Source organism: Mastigoproctus giganteus, chromosome 11 (genome assembly GCF_048544385.1).
Source record: "Mastigoproctus giganteus isolate SK-2022 chromosome 11, ASM4854438v1, whole genome shotgun sequence".
NCBI classification, from domain to species: Eukaryota; Metazoa; Arthropoda; class Arachnida; order Uropygi; family Thelyphonidae; genus Mastigoproctus; species Mastigoproctus giganteus.
This window is the reverse complement of record NC_143585.1, coordinates 47,994,604-48,016,004: the sequence shown is the minus strand read 5'-3', so window position 1 is coordinate 48,016,004 and position 21,401 is coordinate 47,994,604. Positions and strand designations below refer to the sequence as shown.

The following is a 21,401-nucleotide window of genomic DNA, read 5'->3' as shown; positions in this document are numbered from 1 at the left end:
TTGTCTCAGTTAAACCCAACAAGAAAATACCTTGATGGTCGAAAACTCTGTCCTCGGTCATTGGAGGGAGAAAAGATGCCCCTATTCAAATTCGAACACATTATAGAATACAATTTTCACGTGAAGTTAAGGAGGTGCCATCAGATGGGTGGATAATGGTTACTTCTTTTGGAATTTTCAAGGTGTTCCTTGCCTTTTTCAAAAGCCCGGGCGTCATTAATGTGGCATTATTGCACACTTCTGAAAGAACTCAGAGACTCAATTCACAGAAACTGGCCTGGGTTATTGAGATGTGGAGCACTGATATTGCATGATAATACAGTATGTGCAACCCAAGAAACCACGAATAACTTGGTGTGGTAACCCTGTTTTCATACTCCTTAAAGCTCTGCCCTCGTCCTCAGCGATTTCTATTTGTTTGGTCAACTTAAACACCAGCTTGGTGCAAAACTTTCTATGACGATAGGGAGGACGAAGATGATATAAGTCACTGATCTGGACAGCAAACAATTACGTATTTCAAGACTTTGATAAAGCTGTGAGACGTCTATAAAGGTTTTTGGTGAATACTTGGAAAATAAATGCCACTCTCAGATTATTTTTCTATGTAGTGTTTATTTCCTTTTCTCTGTGGCTGACTTATTGATTTCGCTTCGTGCTAACGTTATAAAACCCTTTTATTTTATTTCCCCTCAATTTCATATCAATCCCTTGTCTGAGACCATGGACGATACTATCGAAAATTATGAACCTCTTTTATTTATTATTATGTATTATAATAAAGGTGACTTCTTATGCATTCTCGTATTTCTTGGGTGGATACAAAGATAGAAGATTGTCTCCTGGTTGTTAATAAATGGCTGGATGGTAGTAAGAACTTATGCTATAAAGTTTTCTCTTCATAGAGTAAGAACTTCTTATAAGAAATTAATTGTGGACATTTCTTAGTCTGTAGTAAGCATGAAATGAAAAATTAGCTAATGTTTCATTAATCAGGTAAACAGGCAATATATTTCTATTTTATTCATTAATTTTTTTTCTTTTTCTCTTTTAAATCTTTCGAAATATCTTTTTCGGCAAATATAATGTATAACTAAGGCCCTGAAGGTAAAATGGGGTATCACTCGATCCTGATCAGTGTCTCCTTTACCAACTTAAAACTATCACAAGAAAAATGATAAATTTGGACTATTTAGTCTATAAATTAGAGGAGTTGAATTCTCTGTGGCAATATCAGCTTTAGTGATGCTCTCAGTTGGTACTGACTGTCTATGAAAGATCGTGTTGCAGATGTTTCTCACTGAGGTACTTCTTTCACTCTGGGTGACAAACAAAGTTGTTGAAGAGTTTACAGTTATTTTGTTTCACTTTCTGATATCTAATTTGCTTCACTGTTTTCCATTTGGTACTCGCTTTCATTCTGCTCCTCTTCCTCCTCTTCTCTCTCCCAATCTGTCTCTTCACATTGCCCTTCCTCTAACAATCTCTCTAAAAGTCTCCTTAGGTTGTGTAGACTTTCCGTCACATGCTCATTTTCTCTCTGTATACGTTTCACATACCTCAACAGTCTTCGCAGTAATCGTTCACCCCACTCGGTGTTGGAAGGCACTGTTGTTGGGGTAGTATCGACTGGAGTCGATTCACTAAAGGTGGAACTCTCTGTTCCTTCAGTGATATCTGTGGGAGTTGCTTCACTTGTGCCGTAGTCCGTCAGAGTTGATTCACTCGTGACATAGTCTGATGGAGTTGATTCACTAAAGGTGGAACTCTCTGTTCCTTCAGTGATATCTGTGGGAGTTGCTTCACTTGTGCCGTAGTCCGTCGGAGTTGATTCACTCGTAACATAGTCTGATGGAGTTGATTCACTAGTCACATAGTCCGGCGGAGTTGATTCACTCGTAACATAGTCTGGAGGAGTTGATTCACTAGTCACATAGTCTGGAGGAGTTGATTCACTCGTGCCGTAGTCTGGAGGAGTTGATTCACTAGTCACATAGTCTGGTGGAGTTGATTCACTAGTCACATAGTCTGGTGGAGTTGATTCACTGGTTACATAGTCTGGTGGAGTTGATTCACTGGTCACATAGTCTGGTGGAGTTGATTCACTGGTTACATAGTCTGGTGGAGTTGATTCACTCGTGCCGTAGTCTGGAATAGTTGATTCACTCGTGACATACTCTGGAGTTGCTTCACTCGTGACATCGTCTGGTGGAGTTGATTCACTCGTGCCGTAGTCCGGTGGAGTTGATTCACTCGTGCCGTAGTCTGGAGGAGTTGATTCACTAGTCACATAGTCTGGTGGAGTTGATTCACTGGTCACATAGTCTGGTGGAGTTGATTCACTCGTGCCGTAGTCTGGAATAGTTGACTCACTCGTGACATACTCTGGAGTTGATTCACTCGTGACATCGTCTGGTGGAGTTGATTCACTCGTGCCGTAGTCTGGAATAGTTGATTCACTCGTGACATAGTCTGGAGTTGATTCACTCGTGACATAGTCTGGTGGAGTTGATTCACTCGTGCCGTAGTCTGGTGGAGTTGATTCACTCGTGCCATAGTCCGTCGGAGTTGATTCACTAGTCACATAGTCCGTCGGAGTTGATTCACTAGTCACATAGTCCGTCGGAGTTGATTCACACGTGACGTAGTCTGGTGGAGTTGATTCACTCGTGACATAGTCTGGTGGAGTTGTTTCACTCGTGACATAGTCTGGCGGAGTTGATTCACTCGTGATATAATCAGTTGTTTCGCTCGTGACATTGTCTGGTGGAGTTGATTCAGTCGTGACATAATCTGGTGGAGTTGATTCACTTCTGACGTAGTCTGATGAAGTTGATTCACTAGTTTCATAGTCTGGTGGAGTTGATTCACTTGTGACGTAGTCTGATGAAGTTGATTCACTCGTGACATAGTGTGGTTGAGTTGTATCACTTGAGATGGATATATCATATGCTGTTGTAGAATCCGTTGGAATTGTTTCACTTAAAGTAGTTGTTTCAGTTGTTGTGGTTTCACTTATGCCAGGTATGCCAGTTGTACGAATAGTATCTGTTGCAGTTCGCTCACTTATAGTGGATGCCTCAGTCGTTGATCTGCCAATCGGAGTCGAAGTCCAATATTCTTCTGTTGAAGTTGCCTGTGGAAATGAAACGGCTCTCTTATTTGTTGTTTATATAATCCACTGCTTATTTTGTAAAACCAAACAAAAATTAAATAATAACAACAACAACAATCAGAGCTAATTCGTTCATCTATAATTATTTTAGTTTAACTGCACTTTATTTCCCTTAATTATTTAAACAATTATCTTTTCTTTCATCATTTCGTTCTTGCAAAAGAAATATTAAAAAAAACCCTATACAGTAGAACTAAAGTTATGGAAATATGGTGTTGAAATTTTATATTTATAACACAACTTCTGTTTTATAAATATAAATTATATAGATATAATCATTGTGGTATTTTTATCAACCCCACATGTTTAAATGTATTTGTACAGTAGCACACAAATTTGGTTTCTATAAATCCGTTACCGTTTCTCTCTACATTATCTTCTGTTTAATCACCTAAACGAGTGTGTTCCATTTCCCCGTGTCTTTATTTGCCTTGCATGTAAGAATTTTTTCCCTAGATTTATGAAATTCTTTTCATAAAATGTAATTCGTGATCGCGTATTAAATAATCGCGTAGTTTCATGGCCCATTTATTTTATACTATACCATTGTTTTACATGTATATCTTTGTCTTTGAACCGAAAGGATGTTTAATTGGTTCAAAACTAACCACGAGACAGACAATAATTGGAATAGATTTACAGTAATTAAAGATAACCGATTTTTAGAAACTGGGAGAACGTTTTCGCTGACAACCAAGTCTCTTTACGCAAGGCTGCATCTGCAATGCGAAAATAGTTGCGATCACCGGCGTTGAATGAGTAATAATCCTGAATATTAGAAATGGAAGAGATGTGCCCCGATGTTCTTGAAGAGCTCACACAAAGGGCAACCTGCTTCTGTCCCAAAATAGAGCTTTCATTGGCCAATTCTTCCTCCTGTTATCTTTTTCGATATTTGTAATGCAGTCTCCACTGTCCTAACAAAATCCAAGAGATATCTATCCCTCTGACTGCTGGATATTGTGCGATATCCACCAAGAGACATGCAAATACTTTGGCGTGTAAAAATGATCAACGGTTCGTTTGAAAGTCATTTACTCGAATATAGAAATTATGACTTCACAAAAGATCTAATACAATTCAGCAGCGAAATGACAGTTGGATGTCATGTGGAGAAAAATGTCCTTTTTTTGCCTTCTCAGAAATTAAACATTCCCAACAAATATTTCCAACAATCACAAAATAATATCATAATTATTGCAACCTTAAGCCAACTGGGGTGAATTGGAAAATAGAATCAGGTCAAGGCCCACCTTTATAGCTGCCGAAATCTTTGAATGAGGACGAAAGGACAATACTACTAGCTTTTTACCAGAAATTAGTAGAAAGCTTCCAAGGCGTGTCACAAGCAATGATTACGATCAAAGATAACTGTTATTTTCTAACTGCATGTTTTATTCATAACTACCAGTGTCCCGCGACTTCTGATAGGATAATATAGTTTGAAACTATTTTTTTTTTTTAAATGTCTCAATCGCAGAGCTTTTACTTTACATTGCACGCGCTGGGGCATGTTCATGTAATAATAATTACCTCGCAAAATGTATTTTCACCTAGCAGCTTCCACATCCTAAGAAAAGTTCACTCTTTCCTAATGGCGAAAGTTGCCTCAGATTGTCGGAACATAAATTATAAAGAACCCTTATGCGTGACGGAACGCGCTACTGATGTACAAAGGCCACACTAGCTTCGTTAAAAAAATAATAATAATAATAAATAAATACCGAGAATCAGCTAATTTGCTCAGCAAAGATGGGAGACTCGTATTGAATTTGGAACATTTGTAAGTGTCGAATGATGCTATGCTCGCAACATAAGTAATTATTTTTGCACAACTGATTTTTTGTTTTATTGTTGCACGAAACACCAGAGTTTCCGGGAGAAAAACCATGCTACCCTCGCCTGAGACCGACTAACTCAGCCACGCTGTGAAAAAGACCCATAAAAATTACCCCCCGTCATCGACGGGATTCGAACTCAGGTATTTTCCACCCGGTGTGGGGAGGGCGACATATGCTGTCCACGAGGACAGTATGGGCTGTCTAAAGCTAATAATATACTTCATTAAAACTCCTTTTTAACGCAGTTTATCTTGAACAAAGAAATAATAACTGTCGAATTTTTATTTTTCTGATTTGAATAAAATGTGGCTTAGCTCGACAAATCTTTCTTCATGAACCAAATAAAAATATTCGTGGTAATTCGTCCACTAAGAGTCCAGTTGTTACAGTTGGTTTTAGTTTTATTTTATTTTATTTTTATTAATAACAAGATACACAATAGCTAACCATTAACAGTGTATCTGAGATCAGAACAATAAACATAATAACAATAATAAGAGATCCAACAGGAAGATAAACATTGATATAGATTCAAACATTAAAATCACATGTACAAAAGAGGATTCCATTAAGTTAAGTTACCGGTAAAACAAGTAATAATTAATCAGTTAGAGAATAGAAAAATAATAAAACAAATAATAATAATAATAATAATAAACTACAATAATTAAATGACAGCTAGTCATTTTGCATTTGAAGAGAAGAGGCAAAATTGTGGATGGATTTCATCAGTGACTGGGAGTTGTCAAAGAAATCAATGAGAGTCATTTGCTGATTCTGTTCAGTGGACTAAACTTCATAAAGTCCGTGGTGGCAGAGTCAAGGCGAAACAGTGTAAGGTTCCTAACTTGTCTACAAGGAGCATTGAAGTTTATTTTACTAAGGATATCAGATGCTTCGTCCAGTGACTACTTTGGCTATAAGGGTGATGCCAGCAATAACTTTTCTAGTGCACAGAGGCCTCAGATGAAAATAATCACACAACGGTTCATAGTACACTGTATGATAAAATAGAGGATTACGGAATGTAAGGTAACGGACAAAATTTTTTTGGACTGCTTCAATTTTCTTAATTAAAGTTTTCGTGTGAGGATTCCAGATGGGTCAGCTGAATTCAAGAATTGGGAGAACTATAGTTTTATAAAGGATGACAGCATATCTGCAGTTTTTGAACTTGTAGGTGTTCCGTTTGATAAATCCCAGTGTTTTGAATGTTTTGCTGGTGATTTTAAGGACATGGGCATCGAATTTAGCACTGCTGGAGAAGAGAATCCCCAAGTCGTTAACTCGTTAACACCTTTCGATGATCACATTGTTAATAGTGTACTCCGTATTTATTAGATCAGAGATCTGCAGGATGAAAAAGAGATTACATGGCACTTCGAGGGGTTAGCAGACAAGCCATTCAGAGATAGCCACAGAGAGAATTTATTGAGAGCACATTGAAGCTGTTGAGAATCGGTAATCTCCTTCACTGCTGAGTAGATATTAAGATCACCTGCATAGAGAGCAACTTGAACATTGGAGGTGTAGATGAAAGAAGGAAGATCATTTACGAAAAGAAGAGGACCTAAGTGGGAGCCTTGTCGTACTCCACTTAGTGGTATAAAACAGTCTGAGTTCGCTTGATTCATGATAACGCTCAAGGAACGATGCGTAATATAGCTGCGTAGCCATGAGAGCAAAGGGTCACGGATACCATATAGCTTAAGTTTTTCCGGAAGTTGTTCGTGCGGGACTTTATCAAATGCCTTAGATATGTCTGTGTAGACTGCATCAATTTGAAGGTGGTTAACAAGAACTTCAGAGGTGTATTTCCAGAAAGGAAGCAAATTCGTGACAACTGACTTACCACTGCAGAAACCATGTTGATTCTGATCAATGAAAGGCCTGAAGAATTTGAAGAGATGTTTGTGTACTGCTTTGTAGAAGAGTTTAGCCAGGCTGTTTTGCAAGGATATGGGTCTGTAATCAGGTACATCATTTTTATCACATTTTTTTGAAAATAGGAACTGTATTGACCTGCTTAAAATTCTTAGGATATTTCCCCAGCCTGAGAGACAAGTTGAATATCCGCAGTATGAGGGGTTTTAAGGTAGCGACAGTCATTTTCCAAAATAGGCGAGGAATGTTATCTGGACCTCTAGTATAGTCATTTGTCGATCTTTTTAATTCTGACTTTAAATCTTCATCTGTGATAAAGATGTTGATGAGAATATCATCTTTAACAGGTGTGAAGTCAGGAAATGAGGCAGGTCTCAATGTATCATTCGTTTGAATTCTGGAAAAATGTTTGGCAAACTCTTCAGCAATACTGAATTCGTCCGATAAGAGAATTCCATCTGCGTTATGGAGTTGTAACTTCCTATTGGTTATATTCTTATGACTCGTGTAATTCCAGAATGGTTTGATATATCTGTGAGTAAGCAGACTATACTGAACTGACTCTGTATACATATTGTAAAAGTTTAATATGAGCATTTTCACTTCTTTGAGGAGTTGGCTGAATATTTCATAGTATTGACTGTCACCTGTTGTTATTGACTGTTGTTATGCAGAAAGACAGAATGATTAAAGGGCAGATGGATAGACATAGTGAAGACAACAAGCGCTTAAGCATATATGCTAATAAGTATGCTATTGGATCTCAACTGTCATTCTAAAACATTCAAAATGTCTTCAGTTCGATTCAAAATTGTCTCTGGACTGAAATGGCAGGCTCATTGATTTGAGTCTTCATATCGGTGTTTTACTGAGCAGAGATCTTTTTGGCTCAGAAAAGTTTCATGTTGATTGGAGCTGCTGCCACTATAGCAGAGAGAAGAACAATAGGTAGCACAAAGTCACTTAATATTCCTTCTCTTCCAACGCGAAATAGAAAGTTAAATGAGTGGTCTTGGGCCACCTTTTTTTTTTCCTTGCCTACTTTAGTTTCTATTTGTGTTGTTGCCATCACGACCCATCGAGTCAGTTTCGACTCCTAGTGGCTCTATGGACAAGCGCACTCCCTTTTACTCTGTTGTATTTCGGAGTTCCTGTAAAATGTCCCAGTGGTGTTTTCAATCTCATCTATTCATCTTAAATATCGCCTTCCTTCCGTCTTCGCAAGTATAATCGCCTTCCCCAAGAAATGTTTTGCACGAATCACATGGCTGAAGTAGAATAGCTTCTGCTTGACTATCACGGCCTTAATAGAACAGACAAGCATTATTTTATCCAGGACCCAGCGACTGGTTTTGGATGGCAAGATTTTCCTTGCCGTAGAAGGTATCCTGAGTAGCCTTCAACACACATACATTACCACAGGAAAAATTCGTGTTCGAACTATTCTGATCATAGTTGGTAATGATACTTCTTTATCCTCCGTGATCATAGCATTCCTTCCCAGAGTTAATATTTTCATAACCTCTGCTGTACATTGCTTATTTTTAACAATTCTTGAACTCAGGAGAACAAAACTACATCTTTTAATCGTGCCGGCTGGTATTACCATTGCCTTCTTGAGGTTCAACACAAGTCCATGCTTTGCACCCACCTGTTGCTTCTCTTAAGAAGTTTTAGCATTTCTTTATATTCAGCTAATACAATGGCCTCATTTACATATCTCAAATTTATGCATCGACCTACAATCTCCAATTCTGCTGCTTCTTCATCAAGTCCAACCATTCTCATAATGTGCTTGTCGCACATATTAAAGAAATAATGACACAAGATGCACACCTGTCTCATTTCCTTTCCCATGCTAAAGCCTTCTGTCTCACCAGAGTGTCTTCACAAAGTAGCCTCAGTATAAAAACTTTGCATAAGTAGAATTATATGTTCGGCGCATCCATTTTCTGCGATACATGCCAAAATCTGGCACGTCTACTCAGTGGAAAGCCTTATTACAGTCGATGAAGCCTAAGTATACCTCTTTTTGATATTCTCTTGCTTTATTATCCATCAGACGTCTGCTATTTTATTTCATGTTCCGCTGCCTCACCTAAATCTAGTTGCTCATCTGAGAGTTCCCTCTCCCGATCGATTCAAAATCGATCCAGTCTCTTCTGTAGAATCTTCAGCAACATCAGGCCTGACGTAGCCCAGTGGTCAGGAGTGAGAGTGCATAGCACGCGTTCCTTGAGTGGACCGGGGCTCAAGCCCGTGACTACTAAATGCGATAAATATTTGTATTGACGATTTATTGTAAACTCTACTGACTTGGTTGTCGTGCCGGAGTATAAACAGAAAATTTAATTTATTTATCTTACTGACATGTGGAATCAGGGGAAAAGTTCGATTACTAGCACATTCTCTGCGATCGTATTTTTTGGTAAGGGATATATACCGGTCTTTTCCATTCCTTAGTCAATGCGATCCCCATATGTTGACATAAAACTGTCAGAGTTCTAATCGCATCATTTCCTTTAAAAGATCAATAGGTATCCCTTCTGTTTCCTGGTGATTTCCTCTTTGCCATCTGGTTCATCCACAGAACTTCACTTTTCAGCACCACTGGTTCCTCAGTAAAATCTTTGCTTATAAATGATTCTCTCACGTTACAGTCCCTCTTATATATTTCACATTGCAATACCTCTTATAAAGATCTTTCACGTATGTCTCCTATCTTTTTGTTACTACTCTTACCTTCGTCATGTCTTTTCCGTGTTTGTTCTTTAAGACTTTTAGTCTCAATTTCCTTGCAATTTCTCTGATTGTTTGAAGATATCCCTTGTTCTTCCTCTTTTTATTACCTGCCTTAATTTTCTGGCATTCCTGGTTGAGGAAAGTCTTCTTTTCCATTTAGTGCTTGATATTGGCGGTCTGAATTAAGTTGTTTTAGTTTTCTGAACAATTTCCAAACCTTTTCCTTATCTTCTGCTTTCTTGCTTCTCTTCCCAGAGCTCACTATGTTCTCAGTCTGTTTATCAATCTCTGTGTGTATGGTTACTTTTGGAATTAACCATTATTTAGCACGGATGAAGTATCCCCATAACCGTAGGATGACAATGTACATCGCTTTTGTAAGTGATTTCTTGGTTTTTATGATATAGCCTAATCTAACTTTATTCTTGATTACAGTTGTACGTTTTTAACTCGTATTTAGTAAACGTCAAATTTTCATGTAGGCAAGTCATTTTTCTCAAATACATTGATCGTCATTGAAAAGCGTACATGCTTTGAGCTCGAAATAAGTGGAGTGAGATCTAAACGATAAGTGTAGACAAAATATGAGTATCAATTCAGCAATAATTACTTAAAAAATTCTAGCAAACATTAATAAGAAGCATGGCCCCAATGAATAGCAATACAAATAATCATATATAGTGTTAGGGAGTTGAAAAGGTGTCGAATGTTATCTTGTTGAACACTGAGTCATGCTTCATGCACTTTTACTCTAAGTTGGATAATAGAGGTAGCAGGATGAGAGGAAGATATCATTGATATAAATGCGTTCGATGGGTGATAACATCTGGCGAACGTGCAGGACAAGGAACTTGTTTACATCGCGTAGGTACGGTTTAGGATATGAGAGGTATATGTGGCCAACCAGTGTTCTGCTAGAAAAATAGATTTTGGGGAGAAGTATAGAAAGGCAGAAGCACTGGTCTTAGAAGGATTTCAACATAACGTCTTGCCTTCAACGTGCCATCAATGACGACCAGACGAGAACGGCTTTAACTGCTGGTTCCCATTTTATGATTCCCAATGTATTCCTGATATGCCCTCCTCTTTGTAGCCTGGATAATCTTTATCTCTTGTGTGTGCCTCTAGTCATACTGGATCCCAAACATAAACGTGATTTATCACTAAATGCGAAACGATACCCCTCTTTTCCTCAAGCAATTCTCTGCCTGCACCACAGTAGAAGGTGATGACGATGGAATGGTAATTCGAGTCAGACGAAGATGGGGACGGCAAGAATGCAACCCAACTTCGCGCAATCATTTGGTAATCATATCCGTGACAAGCGCAGGCAGGTGACAGCATTACGACGTTGAACGGATCCTCCCATTCTGACGTTCTTTTGATTCCAAACGTCAGGTTCCACTAGGACCCTGACGATTCGTCCAATACCCTTTCTGTACCAGTATTGCCATAACATTCGTCCAACCTTTCGTTCATCACGATCTATACAAGCGGTGATTTGCCATGGTGAGCATCTAGTGTCAGAAAACCCAACGAAGCGATCCTTTTCAAAGTCGATCAATTGTAAAACAGTTGCCTTGCGCGTGTTAAAGGTATTGCACACACTTGAGCTCACCGCTTTGTTTTTTTTTTACCTGCTAATGTTTATGGGTTATGTGTTTTTATATAGCTTCTCCAAAATTCGATGTAAGGGGTAGAAAACTGAGCGTTCTGCTGTGCCAATATGCTTGGCATGCTACTCGTTCATGTTCATACACTTAACAGTTATCGCTGCCAAATGTCAAGCAAATCCGTAGATTCTTTCTAGGTGAATCAATTTCAGTGATAAGCAGTATATTAATTAATCGTTCTGTTTGGTAAAAAACAAAATTCTCGAAAAATTTTTACCAAAGCGATTTCCATCGATCTTTTTAAAAAAGGGCAAAAAATGAAAGATCAATAAACTGAAAAATGCTTCACGAAATCACGTAGATTTATAAAAAAAATTAAAAATAAATTTATTTCATGCAATTATTTAGCTGTGATAATTAAGAAAGAATTGTACGCTAGTTATCAAAGTATCTTAAACTAAGAAATGGAAGGTTTCGCATCGATTGTAAAATTATATCGTTACTAACCTAACCTAGACATTCATATGCTCTATCACGTTTCGTATTTCTGACAGGAATAAATGTTAAAATATTTTAATATATAAGTGAATGTATCAAAATAATATATTCTTATGGCGGACACCTGTGGGAGTGAATCCATCATTCGCAAAAGCACAGGGAAAGTCGAGAAAAAGGAGTTATAAACTTACATATACAAATTTCAAAAGCATTCCGATGTTATCGAATACGGCCATTCAAAAGTAAAAATATGAATTTCAACTCTAAAAATTAATAATAATAATAATTATTATTATTGTTATTATTAATAGATTGAGAATTGTATAGTCAAATTTGTGTTTGAGCAATTGTATAACAATAACTTGTTGGTAAGAATTCTACAATCCTTAATGAGTTTGTGATGTAATGTACTTGATGGAGACCAATAAATATGGTATTATTATTATTATTAATATTCGGCCGCTAGAGGGCTAAGAGTAAGCATGTCTACTGTATTAGCGCTCTTAGAGTAAATTGGAAATCTTTGCCATTTGTAAGTTATTAAATTCTTTCTTTTGTTGTTTATTTCGTGCAACTGCAATATCTGAAACGTCTTGTGTTAAAACTAACTACTCCAAAGTTTGCAAACATGAGTCACAGTATATGCAAAAAGTGTAACCTACCGCTGCACGTGCTAGAGGTGATATGTCATGGCTGAAACAATGGGTATCATTATCGATGCTCATTGAAAGAAGCAACCTATAAAAGGATGGCGAAACAAAAGAAACAGCAGTGGAGGTGTATATTGTTCAGGAAAGAAGAGAAGGAAGAAAGAAGTGAAATTTCCTACTCGGCGGAAGAATTTTCAGCAAAAGAATTGTGGATCTGGAAGCTTTATTCAAGCAAAATGAGGAAAATTCCGACTTACTTAACTTAGGGATTGACTCAATATAGCTTACAATTGTTAGCAAATAATGTAGAAATAGTAGGTTTAACTGGATGAGCAGGCCAAGATATTGTTATACAGCAACTAGGACTTGCATTGAAGCTACAGCACAATAAAGAAGGTAGTACACTATTACATACCTAACAATAAGAAAACAAATGACAAGCCTACACTAATTGTGAAAATTTCAATTCATGTGGTAAAGGAAAAATGGATTAGAAAGGCAAAGGAGATCCGACTAACGTCAAACGGTGTCTATCAGAACAATAGCAATGTTCCAATCTTCATAAATGACCACTTAAGAATTAACCTCAAGCAGTTGTTTTGGAAAAAAAAACAATCAGTAAAAACTCACAGTTAAAAATCAAATTGTTATAGTTAAAACATGGAAGGATTATGTGAAGAACAATAATCTTCAAGAGCCATTAGAATTTTGAGTTCAAAGGATCTGCAGTATATAAAATAGACTCTTTAATTGTGCATAATTGAAATTTCTTGAAATCTAGATCTAAGATAAAATTAAGACATCAGGTATGCTTTTTGAGGAATCACAGATTTTTAATTCACCTTTACATTTTTTAAATAATCCGAATATTCAAGCTCCTATAATTGATAAAAATCAGTTCTTTCTGGTACGTTTAAATATCAGGTCACTAAAAAAAAATTGGTTTAACTTCTTGCAATATATAAATGCAATGAGAGAATATATTTCATGTATAGTTTTGACAGAGGTTAACTAAAAAGTGATGAAATTTCTAATTATAGCATACAAGGTTATGACAAGGTCTACATGTTGAGAGAATTGAGAAGGGTTGGAGGAATAATAATATACTATAGAACATGCTTTAAGGCAATACAGGTTCACCACTTAATTCAGTCTTGTGAAAACTGCTGTGTCAAATTATTAGGAGAAGATCCAGAAAACACATTCATGATTTTCGCTTTTTATAGGCCACCATCAGATTCTAAAAACAGCCTCCTAATAGAATTAGATAACATAATGTTGCAATGGGATGACATACAGGCTGATAAGACCATACTAGCAGGAGACTTCAATATCAATTTAGTAACCGATGAAACATAAAATGTAACACTCAGATACTCTGCAATCTTAAACAATTATGGATTTTAACATAAACATACCTTATTTGAAATAACTAGGCAACAAAGGATGGAGGGAGATAGAACAGTAAGCTCTTGTTTAGATCACCTTATAACAAATATAAAGTTGAAGTATGCTAATTCTTACATACTATTAAATCGATTTTCAGATCACAGAACATGTATACTAATAGTGGATATGTACTCAAAACAACATCCATCTGAAGATATAAAATTAACAAATGTTATGAAGAAAAATAAGATAAAATTATTTATCAACAGCTAAACTGAAACAGAACATAGATAATATGTTAATACAAGAGCAAATATCATACACAACAAATGTAAATGTCTTTTCAAATAAGATAATACAAATGATAAACAATTCAAGGTTAAATACGAAGAGAAAAGTAAATCACTCAGCTTGCAACATAAATTCTAGGAGTAGCAGGATTAAGCTTAAGAAACCATGGATGACTAACGAAATAGAAGAATTAATGGTACAAAGCAAAAATAGAACATTATCACAATTATAAAACACTCAGAAATAAATTTACAGGTATGATTAGAAAACAAAAATATACTTATTAGAATCAACTTTTTATGGATAAGCAGATAACTCAAAAGGATAAATGGAACATTATAAATAACCTGTTACGTACAAGGAAGAAATTATCAAGGGGAAATCAAATCAAAACACTACTTGAGCAGCTTTCTGGTACAAACAAACAATATGAGGCTGCAAATAGGTTTGCCAAAGCTGTATTAGATCTCAACAGATATAATTTACATTATTGCCAAAATTCCTTTAATCAACAAGATAGTCTTCCTCAGATAGTGAACTCTTGTGTAGTCTTAACTCCACAATATACTGAGACTGTTAAGATTATAGAACAGTTAAAGAACAAGACATCTTAAGGGCTTGACTGTATTTAAGTAACCGAAGTAAAGAGAAATAAAGAACGGTTCTCTGTTCTCTTTGTGGAGCTTATAGCACGCATGTTAGAGTCAGGAAGCTATCCTACACATTTACTTTCATTTAAGGTAATTCCTATATATAAAAAAGGGACACTAGATGACTTTTGCAGTTATAGACCAATAACAATACAGTCAGTTATAAATAAGAAAATATAAAATTATATTTTTTCCCATATAAGCAAATATTTACATCAATATGGACTGTTAAACAAATCTCTATTCTCATATCAGAAGGGCAAGAGCACACAGACATTATTAGAGAATTTAGTAGACCCTTTTAATTTACATTTAAACAACAATAACTTCATAATGATTTTATTTATAGATTTGACCAAAGCATATGACTTAATTTACATCCCGATATTGTAACAAAAATTACTGAAATATGGTATTAGGGGAAGAATCGATCAATTCTTAGCATCTTATTTAACCAAAAGAAAAGTAACAGTTGAAGTAGAAAATACAAAGGGAAAATCTTATAATGTAAAGAGGGGAGTACCTCAGGGCATTCATGCTGGACCAATCATGTTCAACATCTATATAAATGTCATATTCGAAGTAATAAAGAACTCCTTTATAAAAAATTATGCAGATGATATAATCTTATATACAATTGGAAAGAACATGACAAAAATGGCAAAAGATTTACAGCAGGATGTAATCCATTTACAAAATTGGTTGCGTGACAATAAATTAGCATTCAGCTTTGAAAAAACAAAATTCTTGGTAATTAGACCTCCTCATCAAACCGTGGACATACATCCGTCTATTAAATTACATGAACATGAATGCCTACATGATCAGAATTTCAAGAATTGCAAATGTCTAACTGTGGAAGAAGTTTCAAATCATTGTTACCTTGGGTTATCGATTGACTACAGTCTAAGTTGGGCAATGCATATAACAAATCTGTATAAAAGAATGAGATTTTATGTGTACTTTTTTTACTACATTAACAATAAGTTAAATCTTAGAAAAAAAGTTACTTTATATTTTGCATTAGTGGACTCCCAACTCAATTATTTAGTAAATGTATGGGCACGAGCAAATATAACTGAAATAAGGGTAATAAACAACTTAATTAACAAGATTTTGAGACTTTTAATGGGGACAAACTCTTGGAATGACCTGAATAAGAGAAGGCAAGTTTTGTTAAAATATAAAATACTTTATCCAATTCAAAAACTGAAGTTAAATTTATTCTTGAAGAATCTTAACACTATTTTTGAAGAGTGGAATCTGCAAAGAAATGTCTCACATAATTTAAGGAACCCAAAAGCAATTGTTTTGCCACACCCTAGGGTACTAAATAGATTTGGAAATAGGCACACAATGAATATAATAAACAACATGTTGGCTAGTGTTGATTTGAAGCTCAGGAGAAGTTATCCCATCTCCAAATTAAAATTTCTAATAAGAAGATTTTTGATACTCATTGATACTGTAGATTAGAATTGCTATGCAGATAAATTGCTATCTCAGTTTGCAGCGCGGAATGTACTGTGTTGTGATTTAATTATCTTTTCTGTTAATTAACAAATTTGTATGGAAAAACTGTTGTAAATGAAGAATTACAACTTGTTTTCAAGAAATTTACTTTTCTTAACTTCATTCTTTTAATGAAGTTCCTTCATTGTAAACAAATTCTCTTGATAAAAATAAATTGTATTGTATTATTCACTAACGAATAATAATGATTTTCACTGATTAAAAACAATCCTCGTTATAAAATAATCTTTCTTACCACTGCACACGTCAATTCATATGGACCAATCTTTCGATCGAGAAATCGACGAAGGAGACCATTTTGTATTACGAGTGATATTGGTTCCTATAATAAATAATACGTTTCAATTTCGTCATTGGAACTTTGGGGAGATAAACACTGAACACTACAGAAATTTGAACGTCTTAACATTACTTAACTTCAGTCGTGTCAAATGCGTTAGAAGTAGATTTAAAATAATATGAGCCAGATCTTATTCAGTTACTTACATAGCAAGGAAAAGGATATGTAAATTCCGATGAAATCGTACACTTGCATTGTGGACGTATGCATGGAGTGAGTCTGTCTCTGAATAATCCAATTCGTACGACTGCACGCATTTGTTGTATGGATTCGAAGGGAATATTGTATACACCTGAAAGTGCAAAAACAGAGGTAGTTGAACAGCAATCTCGGAACTTACCTTTTCTCTCTATCATACAACTAGACTTTGTATTATACTTCGTAATATACAAAGTCTCGTTTGAAAAGTCGAATAGTTACAAAATTTTGCGTGGGATTTCAAATTATTTTTGGCACATGCGTAGCTTGTACGTGTCCAAAATGTTTGGAAAACACTGATCTGGCGCATAATAGTTCTTTCTTTATTTAAACTTGGTATTACTTTTTAACCAATAATCTTCAACGATGTCATCTTAATCGAAATTAAAGTTTGCAAATAGCGCGGCACTCGAGCTGAAATTTATGGTGTTAGGCTGTGTCTAGGTTTCCATGTTCGAGCATTTTAATACAGTGACACGTGGGCTTAATATGCTGTGACGCAGTGGCCTTCAGCAAATCGCATAATTATGTCTGCCTTATAGATGATATCTTTGAAATGAAAATTTAGTTCTATTTTTTTAAATTAAAAGCACTTTTGGTGTGGTGAAAATTTTACCGACTTACTGTGTATTGGTAGCTGCTAATTTTATTCTGGAAGAGCACTGTGTAGTAATAAAGGAACACGTGCACCACATGCAGACACGAATACGAAAACACATTTCACAACCGATTCAACTATTTGGTGGAAAGAAATAAAAGGCTGATTGTGTACTCATTGTGTTCACACACTGCCTTTTTTAAATAAATAAAAAGAATGTTTTAGATACGGGCCACTTCGGGGGGAGTTAAAACAGTTTCAAATTCGCAAAAATTCAATCCATGTTTTCGAAAATCTGAAAGTATATGCGGTCGAAGTAAGCACACGTATTTACAGTTGAGTGAGCATATATAATGATGAGGAAATTACAAAATATTTCAGCGGCGCAGTTTGCTTTAAAATACATGACAGCAATGCAAAACGGAGTGCTCAACAACACATAAATAAAACCTGGATCACGTGTTAGTTTGACGAAAAACATGTCCTTAGTAGAGCTGATGGGACTACGTTTTATTCCTTTCAAATGAATAATGAAACATGTTTCATCCTTCTTCGAGTAGCAAACTGCAATAATATATATATATATATATATATATATATATATATATATATATATATATATATATATATATATATATATATATATTATTGCAGTTGCCGATGCCGATATATACATATAGATGCCGATATATATATATATATATATATATATATATATATCGGCATCGAACAATCTCTCCCTACCTTTTTCACTACTGCAAATTCTGTTTATATATATTAATACGAGTTTTAAACGGGTGCTTATAATATGAGTGCTCTCTCATCTTATAAGAGAAAAGAAGCATATAACTCCATCAGGACACTCCCCCACCCCACTCAGAAGTTTTGTTTTGTTTTCCAAGTCCAGCCAAGCCAAATATGTATACTAAATACTGTATGCAGATTAGACTCAACTAGGAAAACAAAACATCTAAATAAGTGACAATCGTTTTATTTTAACATAATTGAGAAAAATTCCTCAGTCTCCCACGTCAGGATAAAAGAGGATTTCTTCTCAGTTTCTTTTTAAATTTTGGCTTCGTTTCCAAGCACAAAAAATGTCAAAATAATTTTTAAAATAAACTGATAGTCTTTTCCATAATAATTAGCGCATTTTCACAAAAAAAAAAAAACTGCGCAAAAAACATAGAAAATATAAATTAAATTAACAACAAAATTCGTTCAAATTATGTCTCACTTTCTTGTCGCTTATTTGGTTTTAATTAACAATAAATTTACCTGATTAATTTACTGATTTTTAAAACTAATTAACTTTTACAATGTATGCAAACACCGTTTGCAACTGGCGCTGAAATTTTTATTGAAAGAAGTTAGTAGCAGGCTTGTAGAGTGGATGGGTACAAGGGATTTACCGCATTTATAAAGACCATCTCCTCATCATTTCATGGACACGTCAGTGTTAAGTTAAAGAGATGTATATAAACAGGAACTGAATAAAAAGGTCAAAATAACGAAATTTGATCTCTCTTTTCATATAGTTTGAATCGGAAAATTTCTCCCGTAAGAAAATATAAATCATTTGCTACGCCACAGCTGAAAGGACAGCACGAGTCTCAGTTGTCTCTTCAAACCTTAACGTTATACGTATAATTATAATATGGCTGAAATAATACGAGAGAAAAAACGACCCATGATAACAAGAGTTTGTTGAAATGCTCGCAGTCTATCAAACAAATAAATTAATTCACAGTGTTCTTCAAAAGTAAATAAATCATAATTTATTAAAGAACATTTTAGCTATTTCTACTGAAATTGATTTTTGGCAATAACTTTTGCTAGAAAAATTCGCGATTTTCTAATGATTCGTAATAAAAGATCCTTACCTAATTTAATGCAAACTGTAACGGTACTTCCTGCAGCAATTGGACAACGATTTTCCTCCGTTAAAAAGCAGTTATCAATAGTAATATTTTCCGTCAAAACTGACAGCCGCTGCCTCGCTAAATTCAAAAACAAATCAAAGATGCAAAATATTAAAACATATTAGAAATTAATATTTTCTAATCGGAAAGACAACTTTGTCAATAAAAAGAAATAAAGTAGACTTTAAATTTACTGAAATACTTACTCTGCGCTCTAGATCCGACAGCTAGAAATGCTGCCAAGAAGGCAGTGATTGCGACTTTCCTCATTGCCGATACAGTCGAATATACGTAAAATTTGTGATATATGAATCGCATATTACGATTAATAACTCTTTATTTAACGAATAAAGAACTGGTACATGTGTAAAGTTTTGCAATATTTCCATTTAATGACTACGTCATTTATTGACGTATTCATTATGGTTTATCACGATAACACCTGACTGAACTGTAAATTGTCAATAGTATGAGAATATTAATAACTACTTATGGAGCTTAGCGAATATAGATGTTATACCGAAACCTTCATTGAAACAATTGGATTAAAAAAACACGGAGAAATAAGCGAATAATCAAAAAATAATAGAAATTAGATGGAACAACTTTGGCATGAAATAAACACATTTAAGAAAGTCTACTTATTGAAAACAGTAACTTTTCGATTAATTTATTAAAAATTATTTAAACTGTTTTCAACAGTTTTAGTAACTTACACGTCATATAGAGAGGGGGAGAATCAATGGAAAATTAAATGACCGATGATAAAATTTGAAGATAGATTACTCGCCACTTCTTCTGGTTGGCAGTTAATAATCGGCGGGTGGTGGTATCTCGTATCTTAATCCAAGGAAGGATATGCATGGAGAAGCTTGCGATTGCAATAAAGACAAATAAGCCTGCTGAACACCCATGACAGTTTAGGCAGTATGTAATACAGAAAGTCGCACAAAGTGGGTACATGAATTCCTAAGATGACCAGGAAGAGCTGTATGGATTTTGGTTGGTTTCTGGTTTTATAGCGCGTTAGCGTCTTCGGCCATATTATTTATATGGCCGAAGTTATATCGGCCATATTATTTATATCTGTTATTAGTTAGTTATATCGGCTTTATTGATTATATCAGAGTTACGGTGCTGCAGTTATGACGTTGTCTGAGTAGTGTAAACAGGTTGTTTCTTATTGGAAGCAAGGAAACTATGCGAGTGAAGCTGAGATATATGAAATTATTGATTTCGAAATTAAGGATGGCTGTTTATTAGAAAAACCTTTCGAGCCTAAAAGTAAGGCTCCTAGAGTTGATGGCATTTACTCAGTAATTTTGACGAAGGCGACCAGAAAGGGTGAAAATGTGTGTTGTTGTCATACGGCACTAGGGGTTTCTCCCATCTCCGCGTTGCTTTCATTGTGGTGAACCAGTTCACTGGGAAATTCCAGAGATTTAAAAGTGTGTGGGAATTGTTCATGTGTAGTGATCTGTACCGTTGTTCATCTGGTCATTTAGCCGTTGGACCCCAATTGAGGCCCAACGTTGTCCCACATACGCTCCGTGGTGGCAGACCAGGAACCCAGTAGCTGTAGATTCACTCTGACAAGTCCTGCAGCTTAATTTCCTGGGATTTCGGCGGCTAAGACCTTAAAAAAAAAAATATATATATATATATAAAAATAAATAAAAAATAAATAAATAAAAAAATAAAAAATAAATTAATTAATTTAAAAAAATAAAATAAATAAAATAAAAATAAATAGAGAGGGTATTGAACCATTGAGGTTTTTTTTTTTTTTTTTTTTTATGAAAGCCCCAGACACGAAAGGTATCAAAACCTATAGTACTTGGTACCGTGCATGAGTTGAAGGAGAAGTATGGGGGGAGGAGGGGGTGCGGATAACTTTTCTCTAGAGACTAAACATGGGTTTCACTACTTCAAGCCTCCAATAAGCAATGTGGTGGTATTGCACCGGTTGATGAGAGTCATCTACCACCTATGAAGGCATAATTGGATTCTGGAGATATTCCTTTGGATTGGAGAAGTGAAGTGCCAGTGTTCTAAGAGTGAAGTTAGTAAAAAGAGA

The 21,401-nt window shown here is 35.4% G+C and overlaps 1 protein-coding gene across 1 annotated transcript; it reads right to left on the bottom strand.

The window, feature by feature from the left end:
* Positions 1-1,081: 1,081 nt before the first annotated feature.
* On the bottom strand, positions 1,082-19,626 carry LOC150077980 (uncharacterized). The gene is made up of 5 exons (XM_090385513.1): positions 19,531-19,626; positions 19,286-19,402; positions 16,753-16,898; positions 16,502-16,588; positions 1,082-3,136 (listed from the first exon to the last, which is right to left on the bottom strand). Exons 1-5 carry the CDS (start codon positions 19,592-19,594, stop codon positions 1,379-1,381), a joined length of 2,172 nt encoding a protein of 723 aa, XP_090241639.1. The 5' UTR covers positions 19,595-19,626; the 3' UTR covers positions 1,082-1,378.
* Between the last annotated feature and the right edge of the window lie 1,775 nt (positions 19,627-21,401).

What these genes read in the sequence shown, in the direction of transcription:
- LOC150077980 (XM_090385513.1), bottom strand. Translation starts at nt 19,594, where the DNA reads ATGAGGAAAGTCGCAATCACTGCCTTCTTGGCAGCATTTCTAGCTGTC. An exon ending in TACAGTTTGCATTAAATTAG is followed by an intron (nt 16,899 to 19,285) that starts GTAAGGATCTTT and finishes TTGCACTTTCAG; the next exon opens with GTGTATACAATATTCCCTTC. An exon ending in ATGAATTGACGTGTGCAGTG is followed by an intron (nt 3,137 to 16,501) that starts GTAAGAAAGATT and finishes TCATTTCCACAG; the next exon opens with GCAACTTCAACAGAAGAATA.